The sequence below is a fragment of the Hevea brasiliensis genome, chromosome 17, assembly GCF_030052815.1.
Source record: "Hevea brasiliensis isolate MT/VB/25A 57/8 chromosome 17, ASM3005281v1, whole genome shotgun sequence".
NCBI lineage: Eukaryota > Viridiplantae > Streptophyta > Magnoliopsida > Malpighiales > Euphorbiaceae > Hevea > Hevea brasiliensis.
Window position 1 is genome coordinate 19,113,470 of NC_079509.1, and position 27,474 is coordinate 19,140,943.

Below are 27,474 nucleotides of genomic sequence, written 5' to 3' on the forward strand. Positions count from 1 at the left end.
TATGATCATAAACACTGATCCAAAAAGGGTTAAATTAACCATTTCTCCAAACCTGGAATTTTCCCCGCCAGTGTGGCTATGTATATCGAATAGAAATGAATATAATCAAATGAAAATTTAATAAAAGAAGGAATAAAAAATCATGCTATTACATTAATTAATTACGAGCAAGAATATTCCTAACATGAAAAGAGTATTTAATTTCCATATAAAATGCCTTTACAGTTAAAAGCTACACTACCTAACATCATATCTAATTGGCTTGCTTGAAACAATGATCCACTAGGCCTTTTACCTAATCCACATTACATTTTTTTCTGGGGACGATTACATCAACTAAACATAATTAAAATTACATTTTACTATTCTAGCTTAGACTTCTAAAAGCAACTAATACTTTGACAAAGCAAATGGAAACGATTAGGATAAAATCAATTAGTTGAATAGAGTGAGTTCTTTCCAGCTAAAACCCCATTTTTAGATGATCTTCACCAAATGAATCAGAAAAATTATATATATTATTTAGAGAGTGAAGAGAAAAAAAAAAACCTTTATAAATAGAAGGGTTTTCTTGTAATTTAGGAAGGAATGGAACAGTTGAATGGCAGCAACATCAGCAGAATTAAAATAAACTCATGTTGGTAGTCTGCTCATTAAAGCATTGCTTCTGCTAATTTAAAATTCCTTCAACTTCCATTCTCCGAACTCAAATTGTCTTCCCTTCACATTCTTTCTCTTTCTTTTTCCCTTTTCTTTCCACCTAGAACAATGCTAACAGCCTCTGTCCTCCCCAACTATCATTCTTCTCTTCCAGACTGAGTCTTGGTCTTGGCCTCCTGCATCCATTATTTTATTTTGCGAATGTTCTTCGATGCTGAACTTATTTTTCTTCTATATATATGAAGCAAGGTTAGTGCATTTGTGGGCACATAAAGCTGGAAAAAGGGTATGGCTTCTCCTGTTCTGCTTCATGGAATACTCCATGTCACCATCTTTGACGTCAATCGGCTTTCTGGTCCTGGTTGCTGCAGGTTTTTTTGCAAGGTATTTATATCCTGTGTCTCTCCTCTATTCATTTCAAGCTATTAATTTTCATCTATTGGCTTTTTTTTTTTTTTTTTTTTTACTCTTTTATTTGTTCTATTAAGAAAGCCTAAAATACTTATATTTAAGAGGAGGGTGCATGAGAATGAACTTAAGAATTATTAAATTAAATATTTATATCAATATTTATGTAAAATTAATTAAAATATATTTATAAAATATATAAATTTATATATAAATATTTAATAAAAGCTCAAGCTTTCTGTGGCTGCATGGAAAGGGAAAATTTGGGTTAATTAATTAATTAATTGTCATTTTCTTTTCTAACAATTAAAATTCTGGGACTTGAGAAGTGGTGGGTAGGTATGATCTGTTTGATGCTGTTTAAAAGGTAGGCAAAGCCTTGCTTTCAAGTCTCTTCATTGAACATTTTTCAAGCCCTTGCATGGACTTGATGGATTTTGTTTCGGCCTGATTAGGTTTGGGCTCGGTCCATATAATTAGAGCTACTTAATTGTCTTAAGTACAACCAAATTAAAAAATTTTTAAAAAATATTTACAAAGATTATATATAATTTTTATTTTATTAAGTTGCTGATAATTTAATATTATATTTGCAAAATGAAAATTGACCTTATTTTTGTCTAATTCAAGCTAATAAAATATAAAATATGAAAAAAATACCAATCCTTAGATACTAAACAAAAAAAAATAAAGTTTAGTTAATTTTATAAATAAAAATATTCATTAATTTTTAAGTTATTATATTTTTAATTAAAATATATTTTTATGAAAAGTTATATGTTATATAATTAATTCAATTATAAATATATAATATCAATTTACTTATTTACATAAATATAATAAAATAAAATTATGATATAATTATATATTTTTAATTCAAATGTAATCATTATTGAAAAGGTTGAAAATAAAATTTTATTAAGAAAATTATTTGTAGGGTTAAAATATAAGCTTTTAAATATTAGTTTCAGTTATATATATTATTCAATAATAATAATAATAATAATAATAATAACAATAATAATAATAATAATTATTATTATCAAAGTAAAATAAGAAAGGTAAAGAATTTTTAAATATAGTTAATACAAAAGGAACTATATTTAATAAGTATTTTTTATTTTTTATTTTTTTTTTGTTGAAGATGATGAGAATGATTAATTTACTAAGCTTACTTAGATTTAATTAAAACTTTAAGACTATTTAATATAGTTTGTATTAGTAGAAACTAAAAATATACAATTCCATGTCTTATATAGATATGTACATTCAATTTCTAATATAAATACAATACAAATAAAAAAGTTAGTAAAATACAATTTTTTTTTGTATTTTTAAAAGAATTATATAAATATATACAGATAATATTAATAAATTTTATCGTTAATCCACCTCAGAAATAGGATAAGTTTAGGATTCATGTAATTAAAATTGCACAAATAAATAGATCTTAATTAAAGATAATTTTCTCTGTTTATGTAACGGCCCGGCCCACTAGTGATATTGTCCGCTCTGGGCCGAAGCCCTCACGGTTTTAAAACCCACTAGTGATATTGTCCACTCTAGGCCGAAACCCTCACAGTTTTACAAAGCGTCAATAGGGATTACGAACCACCAACTTATAAACCCAGCATCTCTCTCGTGTTTTGCCGATGTGGGATTTGCCTAGGGTGTTACAGTTTACAAGTTTAACCTATAAGTAATGCTACTTGACCATGTCCAATTATCCCAACTAACCCTAAAAATTTAAATCCTAAAATTTTAAATTAAATAAAATTTAATTCTTAAATTTTAAAAAATTTAAATCTTAAACTCTAAAACTCTAAACCCTATATTCTAAATATTAAACCCTAAAAAACTTAAACCCTGAATTCTAAAAGTTTAAACTCTAAACCCTAAAACCTAAGTTCTAAAAATTTAAACCTAATTCTAGAATTTTAGGATTTAGAGTTAGTGTTTAGAATTTTATGATTACACTTTAGGATTTAGAATTTTAGGGTTATATATATATATATATATATATATATATATTGGGATACAGTTGAAACATGTTATTATTGATTCAAGTATCATTACTATTAACCCATTATTCATATTTTGACATATACTAGCATTTGAAGGACGTCCATCAAAATAGTTTATAATTTGTAATTATTTTATTTACATATAAATTAATTAATATTAATTTAATTATTTTATTAAAATATTAAATTTTTTATAATAATTAAATATTATAATTTAATTAGTATAATATAATGTATAGATATTTGAAATGTTTTCATATCCATTATTTTATTGTTGTTAGAAATTTTTTAAGTAATTTATTACTGCTTTATATAAGTAGATATGTTTTTAATAAAAAAAATTATGGAAAAAATTGAAAACATTTTTATCCTTTTATAAATTCGTATTTCCATTCATACTTTTATATATTAAAATAAAAATTTTCAATAAAATATTTAAAAATAAAATTTGAATTAAATTAAAAATATTAATTTTAATTTAAATTATTAGAAAAATAATCAAATTTTAATTTTTTAAATTTAAATATTTTAAGTAATAATATTATTTAACTTAATAAAATATAATTTTTATTAATTAGTTGAAAAAAAGAAGCCTTTAACTTTGTCTGTTTTTATATTATTCATTGCAATCAATAATTTAAAATAACACTTAAAAGTGAAATAAAAATATAAATAAAAATAATTATAAAATAAAATACATTAATTTAAATATAAAATAAATCAAATTTATAAATAGAATTTAATTTTTTTAGAATTATTTATCAAATCAAAATAAAAAATTATAAATACTTTTTAATTATTTATAATTTAATTTTTAATTGTTAAAATTTTAATTATAAATAAATTTCACTTTTTAAGTAATTTACTCCTGCTTTATAAAAGTCAATTTTTTTTGAAACATAAACATATTTTTTCTAATATAAATTTCTAATTTTATTTAATTTTTTCTATAATAGTTTATTTAGATTGTAATAACAAACTTAATTAATAAATGGAAGTTAAGTACAAGTAAGACTAAAAATTTCAAATTTATATAAATTCTAAAATTTATTTAAGTAATAAAAGATGATATATTTGTAAATAATATAAATGTTTTTGTCCTTTAAAAATTCTCCCCTCATTGATATATTTATATATATATTATAAATAGATTATAGGATATAGATAATTGTATTAATAATATATTATTTATGATTATTATTTTTATATTCCTATTAACATAAATAATATTTGTTATTTTTTATAAATAAAAACTTATTATAAATATATTTTTATTAATTAATAATATAATATACATATTATAATTTTTTGTTAGTTCAATTACAATTAATAATTGACCAAATATTTTCTATTTCAGTTAATTTTTTTTTTATTTCAGTTCAATTAATATTTTAGCATTTTAAAATCGCTTTAAAATTTACTTAGTTAAAATTGCCATTTAGTTGGAATGGGTAAATGCACTAGTAAGTTGGGAAAGTTTATAATTTAATGTAAAATTTAGACTAATGCCATTCAAATACTTCCTGCAGATGCTGGAAAACATTGAAGAGACTGTGGGATGTGGAAAAGGTTTCTCTAAATTATATGCTGCAATTGATTTAGAAGGAGCTAGAGTTGGCCAAACTAGACTGTTAGAACATGCTCGTTCTGACCCAAAATGGCACCAGTCTTTCCACATTTACTGTGCTCATAAGGCTTCCAATGTTGTATTCTCTATCAAAGTAAAAGATCCCATTGGAGCAGAAGTGATTGGAAGAGCTTACCTGCCTGCTTCCGAACTTTTAAATGGGAAAGAATTAGATACACGGCTTAGGATCTTGAACAAGAACCATAAACCTCTACGTAGAGGTTCAAAGATTCATGTCAAAGTACAATTTTTTGATGTAAGTAAAGGAAGTAGCTGGTCTAAAGGAATTCCTGATCCTACATTTCCAGGCATACCTTGCACATTCTTTCCCCAACGAAGTGGTTGCAGGGTTACCCTTTATCAAGATGTTCATGTCCCAGATGAATTTGTCCCCAAGTTCCCTCTTGCTGGGGGCAAGTCCTATCATTATGAACCGAATCGATGCTGGGAAGACATTTTTGATGCCATTTCTAATGCAGAACATTTTATTTACATTACAGGCTGGTCTGTATATACTAAAATCACTTTATTGAGGGACTTGAGAAGGCGAAAAGAGGGAGAAGACATTACTCTTGGAGAACTACTGAAGAAAAAAGCTGATGAAGATGTTAGGGTCCTAATGCTAGTTTGGGATGATAAAACATCAGTAAAGTTATTAAAGAAAGATGGAGTAATGGCTACACATGATGAAGATACTAGAAGTTACTTCCATAATACCAAAGTCCACTGTGTTCTGTGCCCTCGAAGTCCGGATAACAGGAAAAGCATTGTAAAAGATATTGAAATTTCTACAGTATTCACTCACCACCAGAAGACTGTTGTGGTGGACAGTGGACTGCCAAATGGAGAAATGCAAAGGAGGAGGATAGTGAGTTTCATTGGTGGCATTGACCTTTGTGATGGGAGATATGATACTCCATTTCATTCCATTTTCAGGACTTTAGATACAGCGCATTACAAGGATTTTCATCAGCCTAATTTCGCCCATGCATCAATTGCCAAGGGAGGACCAAGGGAGCCTTGGCATGACATTCATTGCCGGTTAGAAGGGCCTGTTGCTTGGGATGTACTTTCCAATTTTGAGCAGAGGTGGAGGAAACAAGGTGGGAATAAAGACTTGCTTCTTCAACTTAGAGAATTTGCTGACATTTTTATTCCTCCATCTCCTGTTACTCTCCCTGAAGACCGCGAAACATGGCATGTACAGTTGTTCAGGTCCATTGATGGTGGAGCTGCTTTTGGCTTCCCTGAAGCTCCTGAAGCTGCAGCCGGAGCTGGTCTTGTCAGTTGGAAGGATAATATAATTGAAAGAAGCATTCAAGATGCTTATATTAATGCCATTCGGCGAGCAAAGAATTTCATTTATATAGAAAACCAGTACTTCCTTGGAAGTTCGTTTAGCTGGAAGTCTAATGGCATAAAGGTTGAGGAGGTTGGTGCTTTGCATCTTATCCCAAAAGAACTGTCGTTAAAGATTGTAAGTAAGATTGAAGCTGAAGAAAGATTTGCTGTATATATTGTGATTCCAATGTGGCCAGAGGGTATCCCAGAAAGTGCATCTGTTCAAGCAATATTGAATTGGCAAAATAGAACAATGGAAATGATGTATAGTGACATAGCTGAAGCTCTCAATGCCAAGGGACTTGACACAAATCCAAAGGACTACTTGTCATTCTTTTGCCTTGGTAATCGAGAGATAAAGAAGACTGGGGAATATGAACCTCCCAAGAGACCTGAACATGATTCAGATTATTTTAGAGCTCAGGAATCTAGGCGGTTCATGATCTATGTTCATGCCAAGATGATGATAGGTAACCAAGTCAAATCTCCATATGGTTTTATTTTAAGGATGAAGTTGATTGAAAATGATTATTTTGCTAAATTTGGCTTTGCTTTGCTTTCTGTAGTGGATGATGAATACATAATCATTGGGTCTGCAAACATTAATCAACGATCAATGGACGGGGCAAGGGATTCAGAGATAGCAATGGGAGCCTATCAGCCATATCACTTGGGCACCAAGCAGCCAGCCAGGGGTCAAATTCATGGGTTCAGAATGTCATTGTGGTACGAACATCTAGGCATGCTCGATGACTCCTTCTGCCAACCTGAGACCCAGGAATGTGTCCAAAAATTGAACCACATTGCTAGTAAGTACTGGGACCTCTACTCCTCTGGGAATTTAGAACATGACTTGCCAGGCCATTTGCTTACTTATCCCATTGGAGTTACCAGTAATGGAGAGATCACAGAGCTTCCTGAAACAGAATTTTTCCCAGATACCAGAGCTCGGATTTTTGGATCCAAATCCGAGTTACTTCCTTCCATCCTCACTACTTAAAATTGCACAGGCTAAATCTTGAGCTGCAGCTAGTTGGTCCATCAATGAGGCCATAAATTCAGTACAGATGTGGATGCATCCACTGCAGAAATTCTGTCATTACAGAGATATTTGCAGCTTGCTTCATCATCCACTCAAAGCTGTGCTTTGTTCGGCCAGAGTTGTCACATATAATAATTTTCTGGACTTAGTTTTGCTCGTTAGCACTTAGCATTGAAAAATCTTAAATTTAAATTGGATTCGTTGATTTTTTTAGCATAAAAATTAATTTTTTTAATAATAAAGAATTTGTCTCATAATACAAAGAGTTGAGTTTTAAATGCTGACAGCCCATTATTTTTAAAATTTTAAAAATATCAAATAAATAAATATTGTAACTTGAAAATAATGATTTATCTATAATAACAAATGACCTTTTGCATTTTTCTTAGTGCCTGGTGCAATGATCACATGACGATCACATCCTTGTCGATGACTTGCCTAAAATGCCCTTGATAAGACATTAGAAAGCGTAGCTTTTTGATAATGTTGAAATTAATGAGAAATCATATTCTTTTCTAGGTTTGTCTAATGTACTATTAAATTCTTATTTAGTTAATGAAATTTTAAAAATTAAAATGTTACTTGAAAAAATTGTATTTTAGATAAAAATGATCATTAAATGATAGGATTATATTTTAAATAAATTCATACAATCTCAAGATATCCATCATATATATTTATTTCATTAGTCTATTAAATAATCATATAAATAATATAAATTATAAGTCAAGCACCTTTTGACTAGAAGTTGTATCACTTCTAATTATTAAAAAGAGTTTCGTCTTTTTATGTAGTTACATCTTTTAATTAATATATATGATTTTTAGATTTTGTCTCTTTTTTACAATATACATGACTTTTAAAATTTAATATTTTTTAATAATATATATGACTTTTTATGTGATTATTTTTTATTCTGATTTTATATTTGATGAATCAGGATTAAACCACGTAGATGACCCAGATCATATTTCTAACATTAAACTTTCTCTAGAATGCCATAATAAGCAATTGATCATTGCAACCTAATGGCTCATTATTAATTTTCACAAAAATAAGTTTATCTGATCCAATTTAATTTAGTGATTAAAAATATATTACTCATTTAATTGATCCAATTTCAAGTCTACCCATGCTTTCTCTCCTGCATTATCTTTCAAGTTTCAACCACTCTAATAAATTCCAGTTTTCCATCATTGTAATAATTTATGTTATCACAGTAAAAGAATTCCATCAATTTTGAAGAGTGCACGCATGCACTACTCCAATTTCCACATTCTACCTAACCCTAAGTTTCATCCAACTACTACAATGAATCTTGTTTGAAAAAGTGCTGATATTTATTTAGAGGTTAAATTATTATTTAATTTTTGAATTAGTTATTTAATTTTTATATTTTAAAAAATATTCTATTTAGTCAATATATTTTATTTTTGTTAAACTATTACTCTTTTTATTGATTTTTTAATTAGTTAACACTAATTAAACAACTATTTACTTTTTCTATTTTAGTTAAATTAATTAGCTAATGTCTATATTTTAAAAAAAATATATTAATTAATTTATGTAATTTAACTCTGTTAATTATTCAGTCTCATAATTATTTTTTATACTTAAACTATCATAATTTCTCCTCTTTATTTATATCTTTTTATGTTTTTTCTCCTATACACCCACACCCTTCTCCCTCTCATTCTCTCTTTATTTTTTAATCTGTTGATAAAAATTATACAAGCTGTATATATAGAAAAGTTAATTAGTCTCCTTAAATTTCTAAGTAATTAAAAAAAAAATTATTTCTTAGTAAAGAAAACACAAAAATGATGTCTAAATAATTAAAAATAAAAAAAATAAATTCAAATTTAGTCTCCAAACAATAAAATTTATATTTTTATCCATGACTATATTTTCAAAATAATATATTTTTCAAAATATATGGATCAACTAATTAATTTCACTAAAATAGAGAGACTAAATAGTATTATTTTTCAAAAACACGAGGATCAATTAATTAGTTTCTTTAAAATAAATGGACAAAATAGTTGTTTGAATAGCATGAATAACAGAAAATTTGACGGAGAGACTAAATAATTTAACGTAAATAAAATACAGAGATTAAATAGTATATTTTTCATATTATATAGATTAAATAATTAATTTCATTAAAATATAAAGACTAAACAATAATGTTTCCTTATTTATTTTAAGTTTTGGTCAAGAAGGGGATGAAAAAAGAAAATGAAACATAGCATATGGATTTTTACATCAAAACTAAAATCTAAATACTATTAAAAAGAAAAAAATTATGTGATATAATCAATCACATTATCCATGAATTAAATTATAAAACTAAAAGGTTGATTATATTGTATGCCATCATCAATTATATATATATAAAAAATTAAGATTATAATATATTATCTGTGTATATAAAAATAATATTTTTTTATATAAAAATATAATCCCTCTTTAAAATATATAGTGTAGACCTCAAATGATTGTGAGAGAAGTACACGTACATTGAAATCATCCATTAATTTCTCTAGACCTAAGATTTTGCATTCTAGATCAAATTTATACAAGAATATTTCTCAGTACAGACTAAAAAGAAAAGAAGGAACCCATCAATGAAAGGTTGTTTCAATTTTCAAACAGGATAGTGATGAAGCACCTTTTGGGAATAGGATGGTGCAATTTGCTATTCAGTTGAGACTTGTATGGCTAGGAATTTTCAATGCCAAAATGATTGAGATTGAACAATTAAGCACCTCCAAAATAAAAAGACATATCACCTTCGGTAGTAGTCAAGCATCTCACCATCTTTACCCTTTTTCAAAGGCAGTGATTGCTTTTTTGTTGCTACTGTTGTCAATAATAATGGGATCTTGTCTCATTCCATCCCAAAATCATCATTGCTGGGATCCAAGCAACCCTTTTCTCCCTTTCTCATATAATTCTAATTATCTCCTGCAAATTCTGAACAATTTTAACTGCTCTTATATTCTTATGTTTAGTTCACTTCTAAAATAATGCTTCGATTTGTCTTAATTAAGACATTCACCGAACTACATCTAATTAACTGGAATCTTTGGGACCAAACATTCCTAAAAAGAATAATAAAGAGATGTACCTCAAGGCATGTGCAGCATGCGGCACAAGTTCTAATCCTATTGGTCCTGACTCATTTTCCTATCAACTGGATCTAAGCCTCTTCAATCTCCATTGTTTTGGCATTGGTGGCTTGCTCTGACACATCACATATGATGATAAAAACGCTGACACATTAGAGGATAATCATACTTAATTAACAAACCCACAAGTTTTAACTAATCACAACTCTCAAGTAGTCAATAATTAGGTAGTAAAGTCACCAGTCGTCCGGTGAACGGAGCTATGGCCGGCGGCTGATCAGGTATAGTATTCCACGTTAGAATAGGAAGAAAAATAAAATAAATAATCCCCATGTAGTCCCTCTCTAACAAGGAAATGACATCAGCGAAAAAGAAAAGCTTTCTGTGCCGTGAAGTGCACGAGCAGAAGTTTAGCAAGACCAGAGAGAGAGCCGTCTATCAAGAACCAAAACAAAACGACATGCTTGCATAAGATTCTCATACTGTAGCATTTTAAATTTTTAGCCCTTTTACCCTTCAATTTCCAAATTTCCTTCACTCTCAATCAGTTGTCTAATGCCAAAACCCCACCAATTCTTTTCCTTTAATTTGTTATATTATTACAGGAACTGAATTGAATTTATATTATTATTTTAGTTAGTTATTAATTATTTATTAAAATTTGGATTGAACTTAGTACAGTATAAACAGTTAATATTTAATAATTAATAAAATAATTAAATATCTAACAGATACAAAATTATTTTTAATTAAAATTTAAATAAAAATTAATATAAATAGTTTAAAATAAAAAAATTTGACTATATTTAATTCGATTCAGATTCTTTAACAAAAATTAAAATTGAATAAGACCCACTTAAAATAATAATCCATTTGGTTCTTCCATTCCATGAACCAGGATTGTACAATATGTTGACATTTTAATTTCCCTTTCTTTTTTCCACTGCACCCACCACGCTGTGTTTGTTTATCTATTTATCCCTCGTCTTCTGCCCCATGTAAAAGGGTAAAAACCCCACACAGCATATTCTCCTTCCAAGCCTGCATACACTTTCTTTTCTTCTTCAACAACCATGTCCTCTATACTCTGTTCACAGGGAGTGGTTCTGGCCACTGCCATGGCTGTCTCCGGCACCGTAATTCTCCTCGCTCTTCGCCTTCAAAAATCTCTACCTGCCTCCCTCTTACCTATTGACCAAATTCCACAATCTTCAGACCAAGTTCTGCGCTCCTGTATCTCATCAGGTATATCTAACAAAGACATCTCTGCATATTTACATGCATATATATACATGATTGTTCTTGATAATAATTGGACTTCAGATATATCTTCTTTTCTTTTCTTTTCTTGTATGCTAATTTGGTTTCTGTTTTATTTTTTTTTATTTTTTTGGTGGGTTGTGAAGAGGGGAAGAAAAAGAAGAAGAAAAAGCGGGTGCACTTTGCAGAGGATGTGGTGGATCCAAGTGGGAACGGGGAAGAGTTCAGGAGGCAGCGTGATACCATTGTTCTTGGCAAGAATTCATATTCTCCACCAAAGTTCAAGAAGATTGGTGGTGGTGGTGGTAGCAGTGGTGCTAAAGGCAAAGGAATGCCTGCAAATAGAGTGGCTCTTTACAATGGGATCCTTAGGGATCGTGTGATTCACCGATTGGCCTATTCTTGTTAATTGACTGTTTTTGTGTATAATATTTTGTGTTGCTGTGTGATTTTTAGTCCAATACTGTATATATTCTTCTTCTTTCCCTTTTTTTTAATTAATCTCGAAGGAGGAAATGGCCCACGGTCCTTTTAAGACTGTACTGGCCATTGTTTCTCATCTGATAATTGGTCATGGCGATGAATCCTCTTGGTATTAGCTGAGGATTTTGTCTGTAATTTTGGAAGGTAATCTAATTGGAATATTTGTTCACAAGTTTATATAAATATCAAGAGTTCTGGCTTTTTCTGCCCCATTTTTTCTTCTGACTTTCTCTAATATTTGTTAATGTCTCTTATCTAAATCAAGAAATCCTTGGATTTTTTTCACTAGTAGATTGTAATGGAAATTCCATGTACAATTATTCTAACTGTTCATCACTAATCTAATCCAAATTCGGTTTGTTGGTGTAAATTAATTTTCTTCCAATTTTGGAGTAATTGAAACATTTCATAAGCCATATTGAAGAGATCCTATATAATATTTTTAGAGATTTTTTGTTATTTTTCAATGTTAGATCATATTTTTTTCAATATAAATATTCTTGACTATGAATATTGTATGGCTATTTTATTGACTGAATGACACTTTTATAAAATGACAGATTATAAACAGTCTGTCTGAAATTAAAATTTTGAAATAATTCAATTCTTTTAATTTAAAAAAATAAAAATAATGACAAAAATCATTCATGGAGAACATTTAGTCTCAATACAAGTAGGCTAATTAAAAATACTTGTAACTGTAAGTATTAAAAAAATTAAATACATAAATAATTTTAGACAATTTTTATGTATGGTAGCTAATTTTTATTAATTAAAAAATATAAATAATTTCAAAAAGGTATATGTGATTTTGGGTTTTATTATTTAAAATATTATGTGATATTATGGCATTACTTTATTGATATTAATCATTCATAATTTAATTAAGTGAATATCACATCAACGCATTATTAATAGCAATAGTGAAAAGAAAAAAAAATATTTATTTAATGAAAAATAAATTTTAATCTTTTAAATAATAAAACGTAAAATTAAAGTTATTTTTTTGAAATTACAAACCTTTTTGGCAATTTTTTTTTCTAAATTTTTTTGAAATTACCTGCCTTTCCCACATTTTTCTTAAAAAAACATTTTTTTTTCACTAGATGCAATTCTTTTGCACATATTTTTCTTAGGGAAATTGCTTTCCACATTTTTGGTCCATAATTATGTCCTCCTTTGACGTTATGCTATGAACTATATTAGAGAGAAAAAAAATGGTTGAATTTGTCCCTCATCTTGATAATAAAATTTAATTCAATATAAAAATATAAAAATGGAGTCAACTATATATTAAAATTTGTTAGATTTATTGAATTTTAATTTTTAATTTTTTTTATGAGTTTTAGATAGATAAAAAATAATTTGATATATTTTTTTTTTATTTAATGTTCAATTGAATTTTATTTTTTAGTTAAAAAAATTGAATTTTATTTTTTTTTTGGTCATTATTGTGGTAAAGCAGATAGATGAAAAGTAAGAAGAAAAGAGTAGAAAGATGAAGAAAATAGAGAGGGATCGATTTATAGCTTTTCTTTTAAATCTTGAGGAGTAAATTATAAGATGTCAAACTATCATTTTAATCCTTCATATATATAAAAAAAAATTAACTTAATTTATTAAATTTAAAATTCAATTGACTCAACTTTTATATTTTGTGTTTAATCGAATTATTCAATCAAGATAAGGAGCTAAATTAATATTTTCTTTAAATAAAATATATAAATATAAGTTCGTTGATAACAGAGTTATATCCAAGATTGTAATATATATATATATATATATATATATATATATATATATATATATATATATATATATATATATATATATATACACACATGTGCTTCAACTATAGGTCAATTGGTTAAGTATTATTATTATTATTATTTCAATTAAAATAATAATAAAAAAATAATTTTAAAATATAATTGATATATTAAAAAATTTTATAAAAGGAATTACATAATTATTGTGTGTATGAATTTTCAACAATTTCAAGCAATAAAAGTACCCTTATGGTGGTTCGAGATTTCACATCGGATATAGAAAATGTGTGTACATGACTTGTATGATATTGTGTCTCGATAAAATTATTATAATTTTACTAAGTAGTGTGTTCTGTTATTGAATCGAGTGTGTGCGTCTCTCTACCTATCGATCAAAAAAAAAAATTGTAGCTCTTAGAGGTTTAATGGGTGGTTGAGCCTTCCACGTATAATTCATAGTCAAATGGCTGGCCTCGTTGGCTAATCTTTTAAAATTTCACATCAAATATAAAAATGTGTGCGCGTGACTTATAAAGATTTCACACATTTTATTAAGAACCGTGTGTTGTCACTGAGTTAGGTGTGTGCATCCTCCAACTAACCACACAAAAAAGGTACCCTTATGGTATTTGGTTTAATTGACCTTTCGAGGGACATGAACCAGCCACATGTGAACTGAGTCTCCATTCCAACATATCAATGGACACAGGCATGTGCGAGGATGCTTCCTTTGTCAGCCTCAGCAACCCATACATCCACACACTTAATAACAGGTTTGTTTAATATGAAAAGACCCAAATAATAAGTCTTCCTTCCTTTTACAGAGCTTGAGGACTACTTCACCACACATGATCATTAGCTAGTGGAATTTAGTTTATGCTTTATTATTTAATTGTTGGATTAATGTAGCCAATGTTAATTAAGGACCTCAAAATCACAATGAGTGGGAATGAATTTTTAATTTCTCCTTATTTGTTTCATTAAATTATATTTAAAAAGTTAAACTAAAAAAAAAACAGATTTTTTGTATGATGAAAAACAAAATTAAAAATAAAATAAAAAAATGATTTGATTTAATAAAAGAATTATATAATATATTTTTAATATTCTTTTTCACTATGTGGATGAATTTGGCCTTTTTTTAGGGGGGCCAAATTGATTTTCAAATAAATATTCATGTGTGGACTAAATGAGAACTATAGGCTAAAAACAACTCATTCACATTGAACTATAAATTCACGTACAAGAAAAGTATATTATTCTTGAAGTCCACTTGTAATGAAACATCAGCAATGATATGAGAAAGCACCTACACTTAGCGATAAGGTGAAGCTCCAGGGCTGGCTTGCCTCTTGAATATAGCTAAGAATTGTAGGATTATTCATTTGAGATGACACGTGAGAAGCAATAATTGGGGACAAGAAAAGGCGAAGTAACCTCTACAAAAGAGGATGGGCAACTGAAAAATTCAACTGGGGTTGCTTTGAAGGAGAATCTTGATATCACATATCAGCTAGCCTGTCTTTTTAATTTGAATTTTGGAAGTGCTGCTTATGTTGCTTGTGGGGGCTTCTTGTGTTTCATATATAAATCATGTATTATATTGTTTCAAATCAATTAATTAATTATTATATTTTTAATTTTTATGTCCCTATTCTCGAGTGGCCTAACTCATCAAAGTTGAAAAATTCCAGAAGGTTGGTTAGCCAACATTCCTCTTTTGAGTGTTTGACCAAACACTCGCAACCAATGAAGAAGAAGAAATGAGAGCTCAAAATAGATAATTTATCGTTCTCTCCTACGTGCTTCCATTGTTATTGGACAATCCATGTGAAATGTTTTGGCCATTGGCTACTGTACTAACCAATCATTTTTCTCTTATTTGATTCTCGAATTGATATAAATTTAATACTATCAAATAAAAATAATAAAATAAATTCGAATGGAGATAATATAAACTCTCAAAGAAGGGTATCGTGGATGGATAAAGAATATCATTTGTGGGTTGTCTTCTGTTTTTCAATTTGAACGAACCTTTGATCTTGCTTTCTGGTGGGCTTTCCAAGGGGTGTGGTGACCTCAGCAGACATGCTCTGCCCCTCCCCTTCTCAACTGATATGATCCTGGGGAAGGGCTGATTGGAGTTTGCTTCTCTTGACGGGTGTGGCTCGTTGACAACATCGTGTTTCTGCTATAGCAGCACGTTAGCTGTTTTAAACATACTTGCATCTGTCCTATGTTATTGGGGAGTATACCTAATACCTTGATCCCTACCAACGTGGCTTTTAGGCTTCTTTATATATATATATATATATATATATATATATATATATATATATATATATATATATATATATATATATATATATATATATATATATATATAGGAAAGAGGCTTTTTAAAATTTACCATTAGTTGATCATAATTCAACAATTAGTCTAAATTTAAAAGATTAAATTATTTTACAAATGAAAATTAGATAGATTAAATTGTGATTAATTTTAATGAAAAAAATTATTTTGTTAATAAAATTTATTTTTCATAAAAAATAAAGAGAATAAATTGTATTTTTTATCATATTTAAAAATTAAATTTTATATATATGAAATGAAATAATGGGGTATATAATTAGGAAAACCATAATTTCTTCTTTACTATCTCTCTCTCTCTAACATTAAACACCCTCCTCTCTCTCTAAAAAAGACTCGGTTCTGGTTTAGTCCCAAGGGAGAGGTTTGACCATCTACCATCCCCTACCTTATCTTCAATTTTTTTTTCCTTTTTTTATTTTTCTTAGCTATTTTCTTAGTTTCTTATCGGTCTATAGCAATGGAATCTTAGTTGTGGATGGGGCTTTTGATTGGTGCTCAATGAAATGCTTGTATGTTGTGGCTGTCCTCTCCTACAATTTGACTTAAGCTTTAGGAGCTATTTGGCTGGCAATTTCGGAGGAGTGGTACCGAGTTGGTCACCCTTTCCTTCAGGGCAAGTATGAAAGCCTCATGTTTTCCCAAGCATGTTTCCTAGTTCGTTCAGAATTGGTCATTATCCTTGCTCTTCCGGTGTTTGCTATAAATCTTTGGCATTTCTCTGGCTTTGAGGGCATTGAGCTACGAGACTTTGGTTTGAGTATGATGTTTAAGCACTCCTGTGCTATTTGTGTTTTGTTTTTCCCTTGCCCGGTTGATTTGATCAGCAGTCCATTTTAGGTAGCCAGTGGCAAGCTGCCATCAGAGAAAAGGTGTTGACAGCTGCTATTGAAGTCAAGTCTTAGGTCATACTCGATTCATCCCTAGGATTTCTATCCATTAGGGTTTGGACTTGACTTGAAATGATTGTAGCAAAGTTATATCTTGTGGGCTTGAGTCTTGTAATTTTATTTCATCTAATGAAAAATATTTCTACCAAAAAAGATAATTGGAAAAAGAAAAGTCATGTGGTAAGCTAAAATCAACTATCATAAGTCATTGGTTTCACATGTTCAACTTTTGTTTTTTGGTTTTTTCATTGGATATATTCACATTCAACTTTTTATAGCTTCAATTTTCTTGATTCTCACTGTAGTATTAGATTCGGTTGCTCAAATATCAATTTCCAATCAACTTTTAGATTAGGCTTCTATAAAGTGAAATGGTCAAGTACTATTTGTGAATTGTGAGGATATTCAATCCCACACCATACATCAATTTCCAATCAACTTTTAAAAAGCAATACAAGTCTTTGTATATCTTTATCATTAAGGCAAAACACATATTTTAGCTTCCCAATTTTCATGTTTTGTTCTATTTGAGTTGAGTCTTTAAATATTTATTATTTTTGTTCATATTAAGCATCTGAATGATTATTTTGTTCCACAATAATCCTTTTCAAATAGAATATGTCATTAATTTTAGTAATAAAAATATTTATTTGATCAAGTAGTATTAAAAATAAATAATAAAAAAATTTCTCAATTCTTTCCTCTCCATAACTAGATATTAACATCCTAAATTTAAGGTTCTAACTATTTTTTTATGAATACCTAATATACTCTTAGTGCATCAATGTATCCTATAATTTGTCATAAATAAACAATCAAAACTCTCCCCCCCCCCCCCTGCGCACGGCCTTTCTCCTAAAATTTCTCTTTTTCTCACTATAAATCAACAATTCTAGATTTTTTATTCTTCTTCTCTTTATAATTTAACAATCCAATCATAATAATATAACAACAACAGAAGAACAAAATTAGGGCTTTGAGTAAAAAACAAGGGATTTCATGAATAAACGACATAGAAGTACTCTCAATCTAAGAAATAAAAATCCATCTTGGGAACCAACAACTCATTTCTTTCTTCCCTCAATCGAGCTGATCTTTCTCCATGATTTATTTATTTTTTCCCTCCCATGCCCAATAACTCCTGATTTTATATTTCATTTTGAACAAACAGCGACTTAAATTCTCTCTCATCATTTGTCTTTAATTTTTTGTGTGAAATAATGATTTTATTAATAAATGAAGGAAACACTTAATAAATTAGGTCTATTCTAAACCTAAGCTAGTAGACCTCTCAAAAAATCCAAACTTAGAATCTAAAATATTAAGTTAAAAAACTTAGAACAACATCAAAACGAAAAATATTACATAAAGAAGTCAGAGGCTCAAACCAAAAAGTAAGACTAGTATATAAAGTAGCTACCCTAGCAAATGTATAAGCTACTATATTAGCTTGTCGCCAGATCTAAGTCAAGGTAATTAGACCCTTGTGATAACAAATGCTTGCAATCAAAGATAACCTATCTAAACTCAGAAAAATCATCATGAACAGAATGAATAGCATCAACAACACCTTTAGAATCCATGTCTATATCCATATGACTTACATTACGACTACCTAACCAAAGAAAAGCTTCCCTAAGAGCATTGGCTTCTACAATATTAGGAGGATGAGAAGAAAGACTGAAACATCTTAATGTTGCAACAAATAACCCATTCGAGTCTCGTAAAACAACATCAAATGATGTTTTACCCTCATTACTAAAAATGGTAGCATTTATAATGCATTTCACATGTCCTTACCTAGGCTTGACTGAAGAGAAGAAGACATGTACAAAGAAACAAGCTAGATGTGTATCTCTTTATTTTATTTTTAAAATTATCAAACTAGACTAAATATTATGCACCATAAAATATGAAATTTTTACCTTTTATATTTTTTTTTCTTTTTTTTTTTGGTCAAAGCATAAGTTTTATTAAAAAAGCCTTAAGAGGTCGAAAAGTTACAAGCAGGAAACATGGCCCATGGCCAAGAATAAGATGAAACATAGCTATTATAAAAGGATCTAAGCCCAACACAAACCAAGGTCTAAGCCCAAACTCAAATAGCACAGAAAACCACAACAATGCTTGTTCAAAACCCAAAGATCCTAGGGCACAAGATAACTAGTTAATGAAACTCGACCCAGAGGATTCGACATCATCATCAACCAGCGTTGCAACACCCATATTTGCAATGCTAGAGGTCCTTTTAGACAGTATCCATTCCAATGAAACCAGGGCCAAAAAGAGGACCATCCACCCAACAAAATAGTCAGGAAACTATTAGCTTAGTGAAGCACAACCATAGAAAGCAAGAAAACCATCCACACTCGAGGTGGAAACAACAAGAAAGGAAGAGACAGGGAGGAGGTAGAGCCTAATCGACCTCTCAATCCTTATATCCAAAGGGCAATAACTTTCACTCGGCTAGCTCTTGTAACCCTCGAGAATACCTCCTTTCCTTTCATTGTAGCAGAGCCTACTATCCACCTAGTCCACCCAAAACCCAAACAATACAACTCGTCCTGAAAATGGAGAGGTAGAAAAAACCCACTTTTGGACAAAGGAGGAATCCCCCCTATATCTGAGGGGCAAGGGAGCCACAATTCGATAGTGAGAAGAGGATAAACCCTAAAACAGAAGAGGCCAAAAAGACAAAAAAAAAAAAAAAAAAACTCTCTAAATGTTAGAAAGAGAAACTTATTTTGCTCACAAAATCTTCCATGTTTCTTACAATTAAAAAAAATGGAAAAAATATTCCCAAATCAGCAGGGTCATATTGTGCTTTTGATAATTACACTACTCACTGAATGAAACCTTGTACCAACCCATGCATAACAGACATGATACAAATTATAATACATTTCTTTTCTTATTAAAAAAAATTAGGGAAAAAAAAACTTATATAAGCACGTATATCCTGTTATGCAACCATGACATATTGCATGTTAATATATTCAAGAAAATGAAAAAAAAAATTAAGGTAATTTGTACAATTGTGCAACATTAACTTCCCATGATATTCCAATATAATGTAATCCATTCAATGCCATTTAACAACTTATAATTTCCAAATAAGATGTGTCTTAACTTCGTAAGTATTGCAAACTTCCATTTCATGATATATATCAAAATAATTTGATGGTAAAAAACTAAATTTCACAAAAATAATAAAAAAAAATCCTTAGTACATAGTAATTATATATCAAGTGTCTATCATGGTTCATGGACATATTTACTATACTATCAATAAATATAATAAGAATTTTATTTAATTCAATTGTTGTGATCAACGGTTAGTAATTAAAGGGTTAAAATTAATAATTAAAATTTTAATTTATAAACAACATAATTATAACTTCAAATTCATTCATTATTATTTGTTAAAATTTACATTTATTAAATACTTTACATTAAAAATTAAACCTAACTGCTCCATTAAATAAAAAAATTTCATAAGAAAACAATTAAATTAATAATAATTTACCCCAATTTGTCGGTTTGCAGTGGAGCATGACACGTCCATCAACAATGGTTGAACTAGGAAAATGATAAAAAAAAAAAAAGTACCCCATCTAATAAAAGTGATTCTGGCATGACATGAGCATATCTCCTGGTTTTAAATATCCAAATTTTAATTTACTAAATAATAAATACATATCCAAAAAAAAAAAATAAATACATATAAATAAATAAATTATTTTATAAAATTTATTGGATAAATAAAAAATTAAATAGATCAATCTCTTTTACACCATTTAATAAATTTTAATTTATTGTATAAGCATTGAGCTTTGATTTATGTCCCATAAATTATGAGTCAATCTATTTTCTATTAATCAAATAGATAGTTTAGTCAATTGAATCGTATGTTTAATCGATTAAATCACTAATTTTTCACTATTGATTTTATTATTTAGTTTAATTGAAAAATCAGTCTCATTTGTTGGAATTATTAATTAATAAATCAACACTATAGATTGATCGAAATTTTCTTTTTTCTAAGCAATAGTTTCATGTTTAGAAAAGAATAAAAAATTTAAAGGACTTAAAAGAATAAAGCCCAATTAATTAATTAATTTATTCTAATTATTTAATAATAGTTAATCTAAATTTAAGTAAATTCATATCACATTTCATAAACTCTTAATTTGACTCATTTATTTCTTATTCAACTCAAGTTCGTTAATAATTACTATTAAAAAAATATTTTATTTATATCAATAAGATAATATTAAAAATTAATTTAAAAATAAATTTAATAAATTTTAATATAATATCATAAAAATAATAAAATTATTTTTTAAATAATTTTTAAAAAATAAATCATAAATTAGCCCTTAAAGTTTAATTACCTTAATGCCAAATTGACATATATTATATTTTAAAAAATAAAATAAAGTGTACATGATATTTCTCTCTCTCTCTCTCTCTCTCTACCCTTTACCAGTCAGTAAAAGGGCCAATGCTTTTGCCTAACCATTGCAGCTACCTGCCACTCTATCAACCAACCATTATATACATAATTAAACAAAAGTCACCCAATAATGTCACCCTAATCTTACCTCATTCTTGCTTGGCTTTATGCTTGTATTATTGATTATAAAATGTTTTCCTTTTCCTTAAAACAAGCTTTAAAATGCCAATTTTTCATTAGTTTGCTTGTCAATCATGATTATGTCATGCATGTTCTTTGATACCTCATTTGGTATATTTTTCATCATAAAATATTATCAATGACTTTATTAGAATTCATTTTCTAATCAAATGGGAAGTTGAGTGACGACTTAATCAACCAACTCAATTGTCTAATCTTAACTTTTAATGTATGTTAAATGGTAAATTAAAAAGATTGTGCTATGAAGATAAGGATTAATGACATTATTCTTTTAAATTAAGATTAATTATGCTTAATGACGTTTCATTGATGTGCCCTTTGGTTAAATGTTGGAACATCCCTAACATGAATCTTTATATAATTAAAGGCTTAATTAGATTCCTAAAGTTGCACGCTTTTGTTTTTAATTCGCCTATAAATTTTCAAATATTTGACTCTTTATTTAGTTTATTATTGTCTTTTTTTTTTTTTGAATTTAATGGGGTCTAATGGATCGAGTAGTAATTGATAAATTATACAACGAGAGATAATCATTTCTTCCAAATTATTTTAGTATATGTAAATAAAAAACTCTAAGTTAAAATCTTTTCATTTCTTACACCTTAATAATAAAGAAAAACTAATTAAATTACACCGTAATTAGTGTTGCTATCTAGTTTAGAGCCAGCAAAGAATCACATATTTATTGGAAAAAAGTTGTGATTTTTTATTGTTTAAACTAAATTACCAATCAAGCTTAAGTTAATTGAAATTGTTCTTAAAAATTTTCTAATAATTTTCCTACCTTAGTTGTTATCCATAAGGGTGACGATGATTGTATGTCTCAAAAATAAATTGGACACTAAATCATGAAAATAATATAAAGGCAGCTATGATTCAATCAGTCCACCATTGTGTAATTATAAACTTTATAGTGGAGTTAATAAGAATTAAAAAAAAATAAAAGTTTAACAAAATAAACTCAAAATTTTAAATTTAATTTAATTCGATTTATAATTCAATTCAATTTAATTAATATTATTTCTTAATTTAAATTTTTAATCATTTTAATTCATTTTAAAATCAAATTGATGGATTTCACATGACTATCATTAATGGGTAAAATTGTCGGATACAAAAGAAAATATTTATAAGGGCATTTTGAATCAATTATATAAATTTTAAATATTTTTTTTTCGTAGATAAAAATTTATCAAAGAGAAAAGCTCAATGGACTATGACAAGAAAGATCTTGCTAAAGGCCCATTATAAGAAAGACCAATCCCTTTCAGCCAACCAAACCCAATGGGCTAGGCCCTAAACCTACAATCCCAAAACCCAAGCTAAGTGTTATGCAGCGCCATTGCCATCAGCTATTCTTCACCACGCCGCTTGAGTTGTCGAGAGAAGCCCATTACCAATTGGGCAACAGAATAACCTCCGGTAGCAAGAAATCAAGGAAATTCCACCGCGGGAAGCCATTCAAGGCTGGGAACAACCATATTGAGTAGAAATCCATTCTGAAGAGCATTGCCTTAGACTCTGAAAATGTAAAGCCGGAATTTGTTAACCGTAGCCTTGAAGGAGAAAAATGAAGTTTCCGGCCTCTTAATCTCTTATAACCTTTGGGTCGCCTGTGAGCAGCATCTAGCACCGGTGTCAGGACGTGTGCATATATTAAATGATTTTAAATAAATTTTAATATAAATATTTAATTTAAATATATAAGATGGCCGATATAAATGAGGACGCTAAAGAGTATGTAACTTGTGATTAATGTAGTGAATTCTTGTAAGAACTTGAATAAAAATAAAAATAAAAATATTAAATTATAATTTCTGTGTAACACATGTCATGCCTTAATCGGTTAAGTAAACTCTTATCCTGGGCTGAGAAGCAACTAACCATAATCTCCATATATAAACACTAACGCCAAAACCAAACCCTACCCTACCCTCTCCCTCCCGTCTGCTCTGCGGATGATCTCGAGCACTCTCATTTCTCGCTCTCCTTTCTTGTTGGTCGATTTGAAGACACCTCTACAACTCAACAGCCGACGCCACAGCGATTCTCGTCCCATAATTGGTTTGTTGTCTCTCTCTTTCTCTCTGGCCAATTTCATGTGGATCTTTGTTTTACTTGAGTACTAGTTTCTCCTTTTAGTGGGCTGAAGTTTTTTTTTTTTTTTTTTTATAAATTTCAGTTCACATTACAAATCTCATGTGATGGGATTGGATAGTTATGTATAAATTTGTCTGTTATTTAACTTCTGGAAATGGGCTTTGTTTATGTTTGCCATATGATAATTATATTTCTTTATTTTTTTTTATTGTGGAAAACTAGATGTCCCAGAATTCTATACGTGATGTTCTTGGTCCCGTTCTCAATTGATTCAATTTATTCATGGGTGCAGAATTGCATGTAGTCCTAAGTTAATTTGTATTCAGAATTTCTTTGTTAAAAGAAAAATGACAGTAGAAGTTTGTTCTTAGTATCCGCTAATTTCAACTTCAGTTTACGCCATCAACTCCTAACAACTTGTTTAACAAAACTTTTGAAACGGGGATTGCTTGGGATGTGTCATGTGTGCCCTGCACTCTAATTCAAGATGTGTGCCCTGCCCTCTAATTGAAGAGAGAAGATGCTAAACCCTTTTCTGGGATTTCAATGTTAGCTTGTTACATGGAGAGCTAACCATGTATAGGGTAGAAAAGAGGTGATTGCATCACAATATAATCCTTCTGTTTGCTTTTTTTTTTTTTCTCTTTCCTTTCTTTTCCCTCCTCAAAACAGTTTTGGTACATTCTTTCTTATTCAATATCATATTGGGTATGCATTTGACGACCCCTTTTTTGTTTAATTCTTTTCAGTAGCCATGAAGGTGCGATCATCTGTGAAGAAGATGTGTGAGTTTTGTCAGATTGTTAAACGCCGTGGTCGTGTATATGTAATTTGTAGTTCCAATCCTAAGCACAAGCAACGGCAAGGCATGTCAACATTTGCATATGAAGGATCCACGTAAGCTATCTAACGCCCTCTCTCTCTCTCTCTCTCTCTCTCTCTAGAGAAACTCGCGCTCTCTCTCTCTCTCTGTGTGACACACACACACACACACTAAGGGTGGCAATTCGAGTTGATGGGTCGTGTTCGTGTCTTGTCAACACACGACACCTCTCTCTCTCTCTCTCTCTCTCTCTCTGACACACACACACACACGCTAGGGGTGGCAATTCGAGTTCGTGTCCTGTCACGTCAACACATGACACGAATGGGACACGAATACGATTAAGATCAACACGAACACGACACTATTAACCGTTAATTGTGTCAAAAATTTAAATACGAATACGACCATTTTATACCATTTTATTATAGGTTTAGGTGTATTTAACACGATACGACCCATTTAATACGAAATAATACATTTAACGGTTTGACACGATTTAACCCATTTAACACGCTAGATAAGAGGGTTTTGTGGGTCATAATTGGTCAAATGTGTTAGTGGGTCATGGGTCAACACGTGACACGAATATTAAATCGTGTCATAAACGTGTCAAGTTGGGTTAGCGGGTTAACCCGTGACACGACACGATTATAACCGTGTCATAAATGAGTCGACACGAATTTGACACGAACACGAATAAGTCTAATCTAAACCCTATATTTTCGTGTCGTGTTCGCGGGTCGTGTCCAAAATTGCCAGTGGTTTGTTTTCAATCATTAGTTGCATTTCAGTTGTGCCATGGACTTAAAAGTATCTTCAGAAGTGGGTATTGTTCAAGTTTAAAGTATTATTGAGATTTCATGCAAGGAAAGAAAAAAGGAGAGAGAGAGAGAGAGAGAGAGAGAGAGAGAGAGAGAGAGAGAGAGAGAGAGAGGTATGAACACCAGTTTTTCCTTTTCCTATACAAAGTCAAATTATTCTTCTCACTAGGTGATTAGAAGATTTTGAATAATCATTCCTATTGATTCTTTGCGATGAATTCAATAAGTGGTTGTTGAATATAAGAACAAAAAAAAAAACAATAAATAAATTATGCTGTGTTTCTAGAGAAAAAGTTCTAAGATGATTTTTCAAGTTTAAATTTGAGTTATATATGCACTTTGAAATAGGTTTAGGTATGTTATTATTAATTATATATAAAACATAAATTTATATAGTTTTGTGAAGCGTCTGTTGTTCTATAAGAGAAATCTACAATAGCAACCTCCACATGTCGTAAGATAGTAACGGTTTTTCATGGTCTGGTTCTCGTGAACTTTTGTGCTGGCTGATAAATTTTGCTTTGTTTTGATCTTCATAACAACCCCATCTGCAGATAGAAGTAAATAAATAAAGGGTAGCGTGAGTGTTTCTTGCTGACTGCATGAATGGTTGACATTTAGCCAAGCCACTGTAAAAATGCTTCTTTAAATAACAGAAAGGACAATAAATCTTAAATCATTGGATTTGCATTGAGTTTTAAGCCTTTCAAGGTTCAAGCCTCTTCTAGAATGCATTGCAATGATGTTCAATAAATTTCTTTTCCAGCCTTGACGATTGAATTTTTTTTCTTCAAATATATGTTATTTCTGATATTAAGGAAAATTAAGATTGGGGGGAGGAGGGATGCAAGATTCTTTAATCGAAGTTCTGATGCTCTCTCCCATTTGCTTCATTTTAGTACTTCAATGATATTCTTACTTGACTTTTGCTTTTTTGTAACTCTCAATCGTCCCATTTCCTTGCAAAACCCTTTTTTAATGTTTTCAATGATATACTGGGTATGAAGGATTAGTAAACTACCTATTGAAAAGATTGAATTGCATGAACAGACTGACTTATCAATTTTTCAGTATTTTGTTGCCCTTTACATTCTCTGTTTAGCAGAAGATTAATGCAGATGATGTTAGAAAGATGCATGGCTATCACTAGCTAAACTTTTTTTTTTTTTTTTTAATGTTAATACAATCACATCCTTTTGATTGAAGAATTGCCTTTGAAATTTTCATTATTTGGTATCTTTCCCAGGTCTGCAGAGACTAGCTCCAAGCAGCAGATTGCACCCAGTCACCATGTGGGGCTAGGTCTGGCTTCTATCATCCCCAAAAAACATGAAGCTTCGATGATATATGGATGGAGTGCAAACCTTGCATCTCTCCTTTTTAAACAAGGACATTAACATAGGAATATACAACGGAACTATTGAGGTTGATGATCGACTGATAATGTTGCTTTTGGGCTACCTTTGACTCTTGTTTCAATTTGTCATAGAATTCATTGTTGTCTTGGAAATTTAGTTTTGCTGTTTTGCCAAATATTCATATTAATAAACTTTCTTTCTTAGAGATGATCTTATGGTAAATGGTGTAAACATAACATGAGAAACATGGGATGCCTTAGATGTTGTCAAGCTCTGTCTAATTTTGTATGTCAACTGAGAAGGCAATCCTATGAAATGAAAGCAGTAGGAAAGTGGAACTTGGAATCTGCTCGACTGCTTCTTAAGCTAATCTCCATGTGGACGTGTATCGTTTTCTGGCTTCTTCCCCAACCTTGGGTCAGGTAATTCTTGAACTTTTGTCCTCTTGTGCTATTTTGCGCCTGAGGCTGCTCTCAGATTACCATATAAGTAGTCAAATCTAATATGGGCACATTTTCATTTCACAAGATTGAGACCCCACAAATAGCGAGGGATAGTTAAGCATGAAGCACCAAAGAAACATCCCTTTCTCTCTTCCCTTCTAAGTTCCAACACAATTTAGAAAGAGAAACAAAGGAATCGGGGCCCAGCCCAAACATAACAAGACTTAAAAGTTTTCTACCAATGGTCCTTTCACAAATCACGAG

At 29.7% G+C, this 27,474-nt stretch overlaps 3 protein-coding genes across 3 annotated transcripts; all 3 read left to right on the forward strand.

Moving 5' to 3' along the window:
• Positions 1–611: 611 nt before the first annotated feature.
• Positions 612–7,062, forward strand: LOC110642965 (phospholipase D alpha 1-like). The gene is made up of 3 exons (XM_058140242.1): positions 612–1,044; positions 4,622–6,530; positions 6,627–7,062. The coding sequence occupies exons 1-3, from the start codon at positions 949–951 to the stop codon at positions 7,058–7,060; spliced, it is 2,439 nt and encodes an 812-aa protein (XP_057996225.1). The 5' UTR covers positions 612–948; the 3' UTR covers positions 7,061–7,062.
• Positions 7,063–11,157: 4,095 nt separating this feature from the next.
• Positions 11,158–12,188, forward strand: LOC110642962 (uncharacterized). The gene is made up of 2 exons (XM_021795168.2): positions 11,158–11,478; positions 11,640–12,188. Exons 1-2 carry the CDS (start codon positions 11,307–11,309, stop codon positions 11,900–11,902), a joined length of 435 nt encoding a protein of 144 aa, XP_021650860.2. The 5' UTR covers positions 11,158–11,306; the 3' UTR covers positions 11,903–12,188.
• Positions 12,189–23,559: 11,371 nt separating this feature from the next.
• On the forward strand, positions 23,560–27,173 carry LOC110642975 (uncharacterized). The gene is made up of 3 exons (XM_021795184.2): positions 23,560–23,726; positions 24,512–24,659; positions 26,656–27,173. Exons 1-3 carry the CDS (start codon positions 23,621–23,623, stop codon positions 26,804–26,806), a joined length of 405 nt encoding a protein of 134 aa, XP_021650876.2. The 5' UTR covers positions 23,560–23,620; the 3' UTR covers positions 26,807–27,173.
• The last annotated feature ends 301 nt before the right edge of the window (positions 27,174–27,474 follow it).

Coding starts and splice junctions, on each gene's coding strand:
- LOC110642965 (XM_058140242.1), top strand. CDS start 949: ATGGCTTCTCCTGTTCTGCTTCATGGAATACTCCATGTCACCATCTTT. Junction 1,045..4,621: donor GCTGCAGGTTTTTTTGCAAG/GTATTTATATCC, acceptor TACTTCCTGCAG/ATGCTGGAAAACATTGAAGA. Junction 6,531..6,626: donor TCATGCCAAGATGATGATAG/GTAACCAAGTCA, acceptor TGCTTTCTGTAG/TGGATGATGAATACATAATC.
- LOC110642962 (XM_021795168.2), top strand. CDS start 11,307: ATGTCCTCTATACTCTGTTCACAGGGAGTGGTTCTGGCCACTGCCATG. Junction 11,479..11,639: donor GCGCTCCTGTATCTCATCAG/GTATATCTAACA, acceptor TGGGTTGTGAAG/AGGGGAAGAAAAAGAAGAAG.
- LOC110642975 (XM_021795184.2), top strand. CDS start 23,621: ATGATCTCGAGCACTCTCATTTCTCGCTCTCCTTTCTTGTTGGTCGAT. Junction 23,727..24,511: donor CGATTCTCGTCCCATAATTG/GTTTGTTGTCTC, acceptor AATTCTTTTCAG/TAGCCATGAAGGTGCGATCA. Junction 24,660..26,655: donor TTTGCATATGAAGGATCCAC/GTAAGCTATCTA, acceptor TATCTTTCCCAG/GTCTGCAGAGACTAGCTCCA.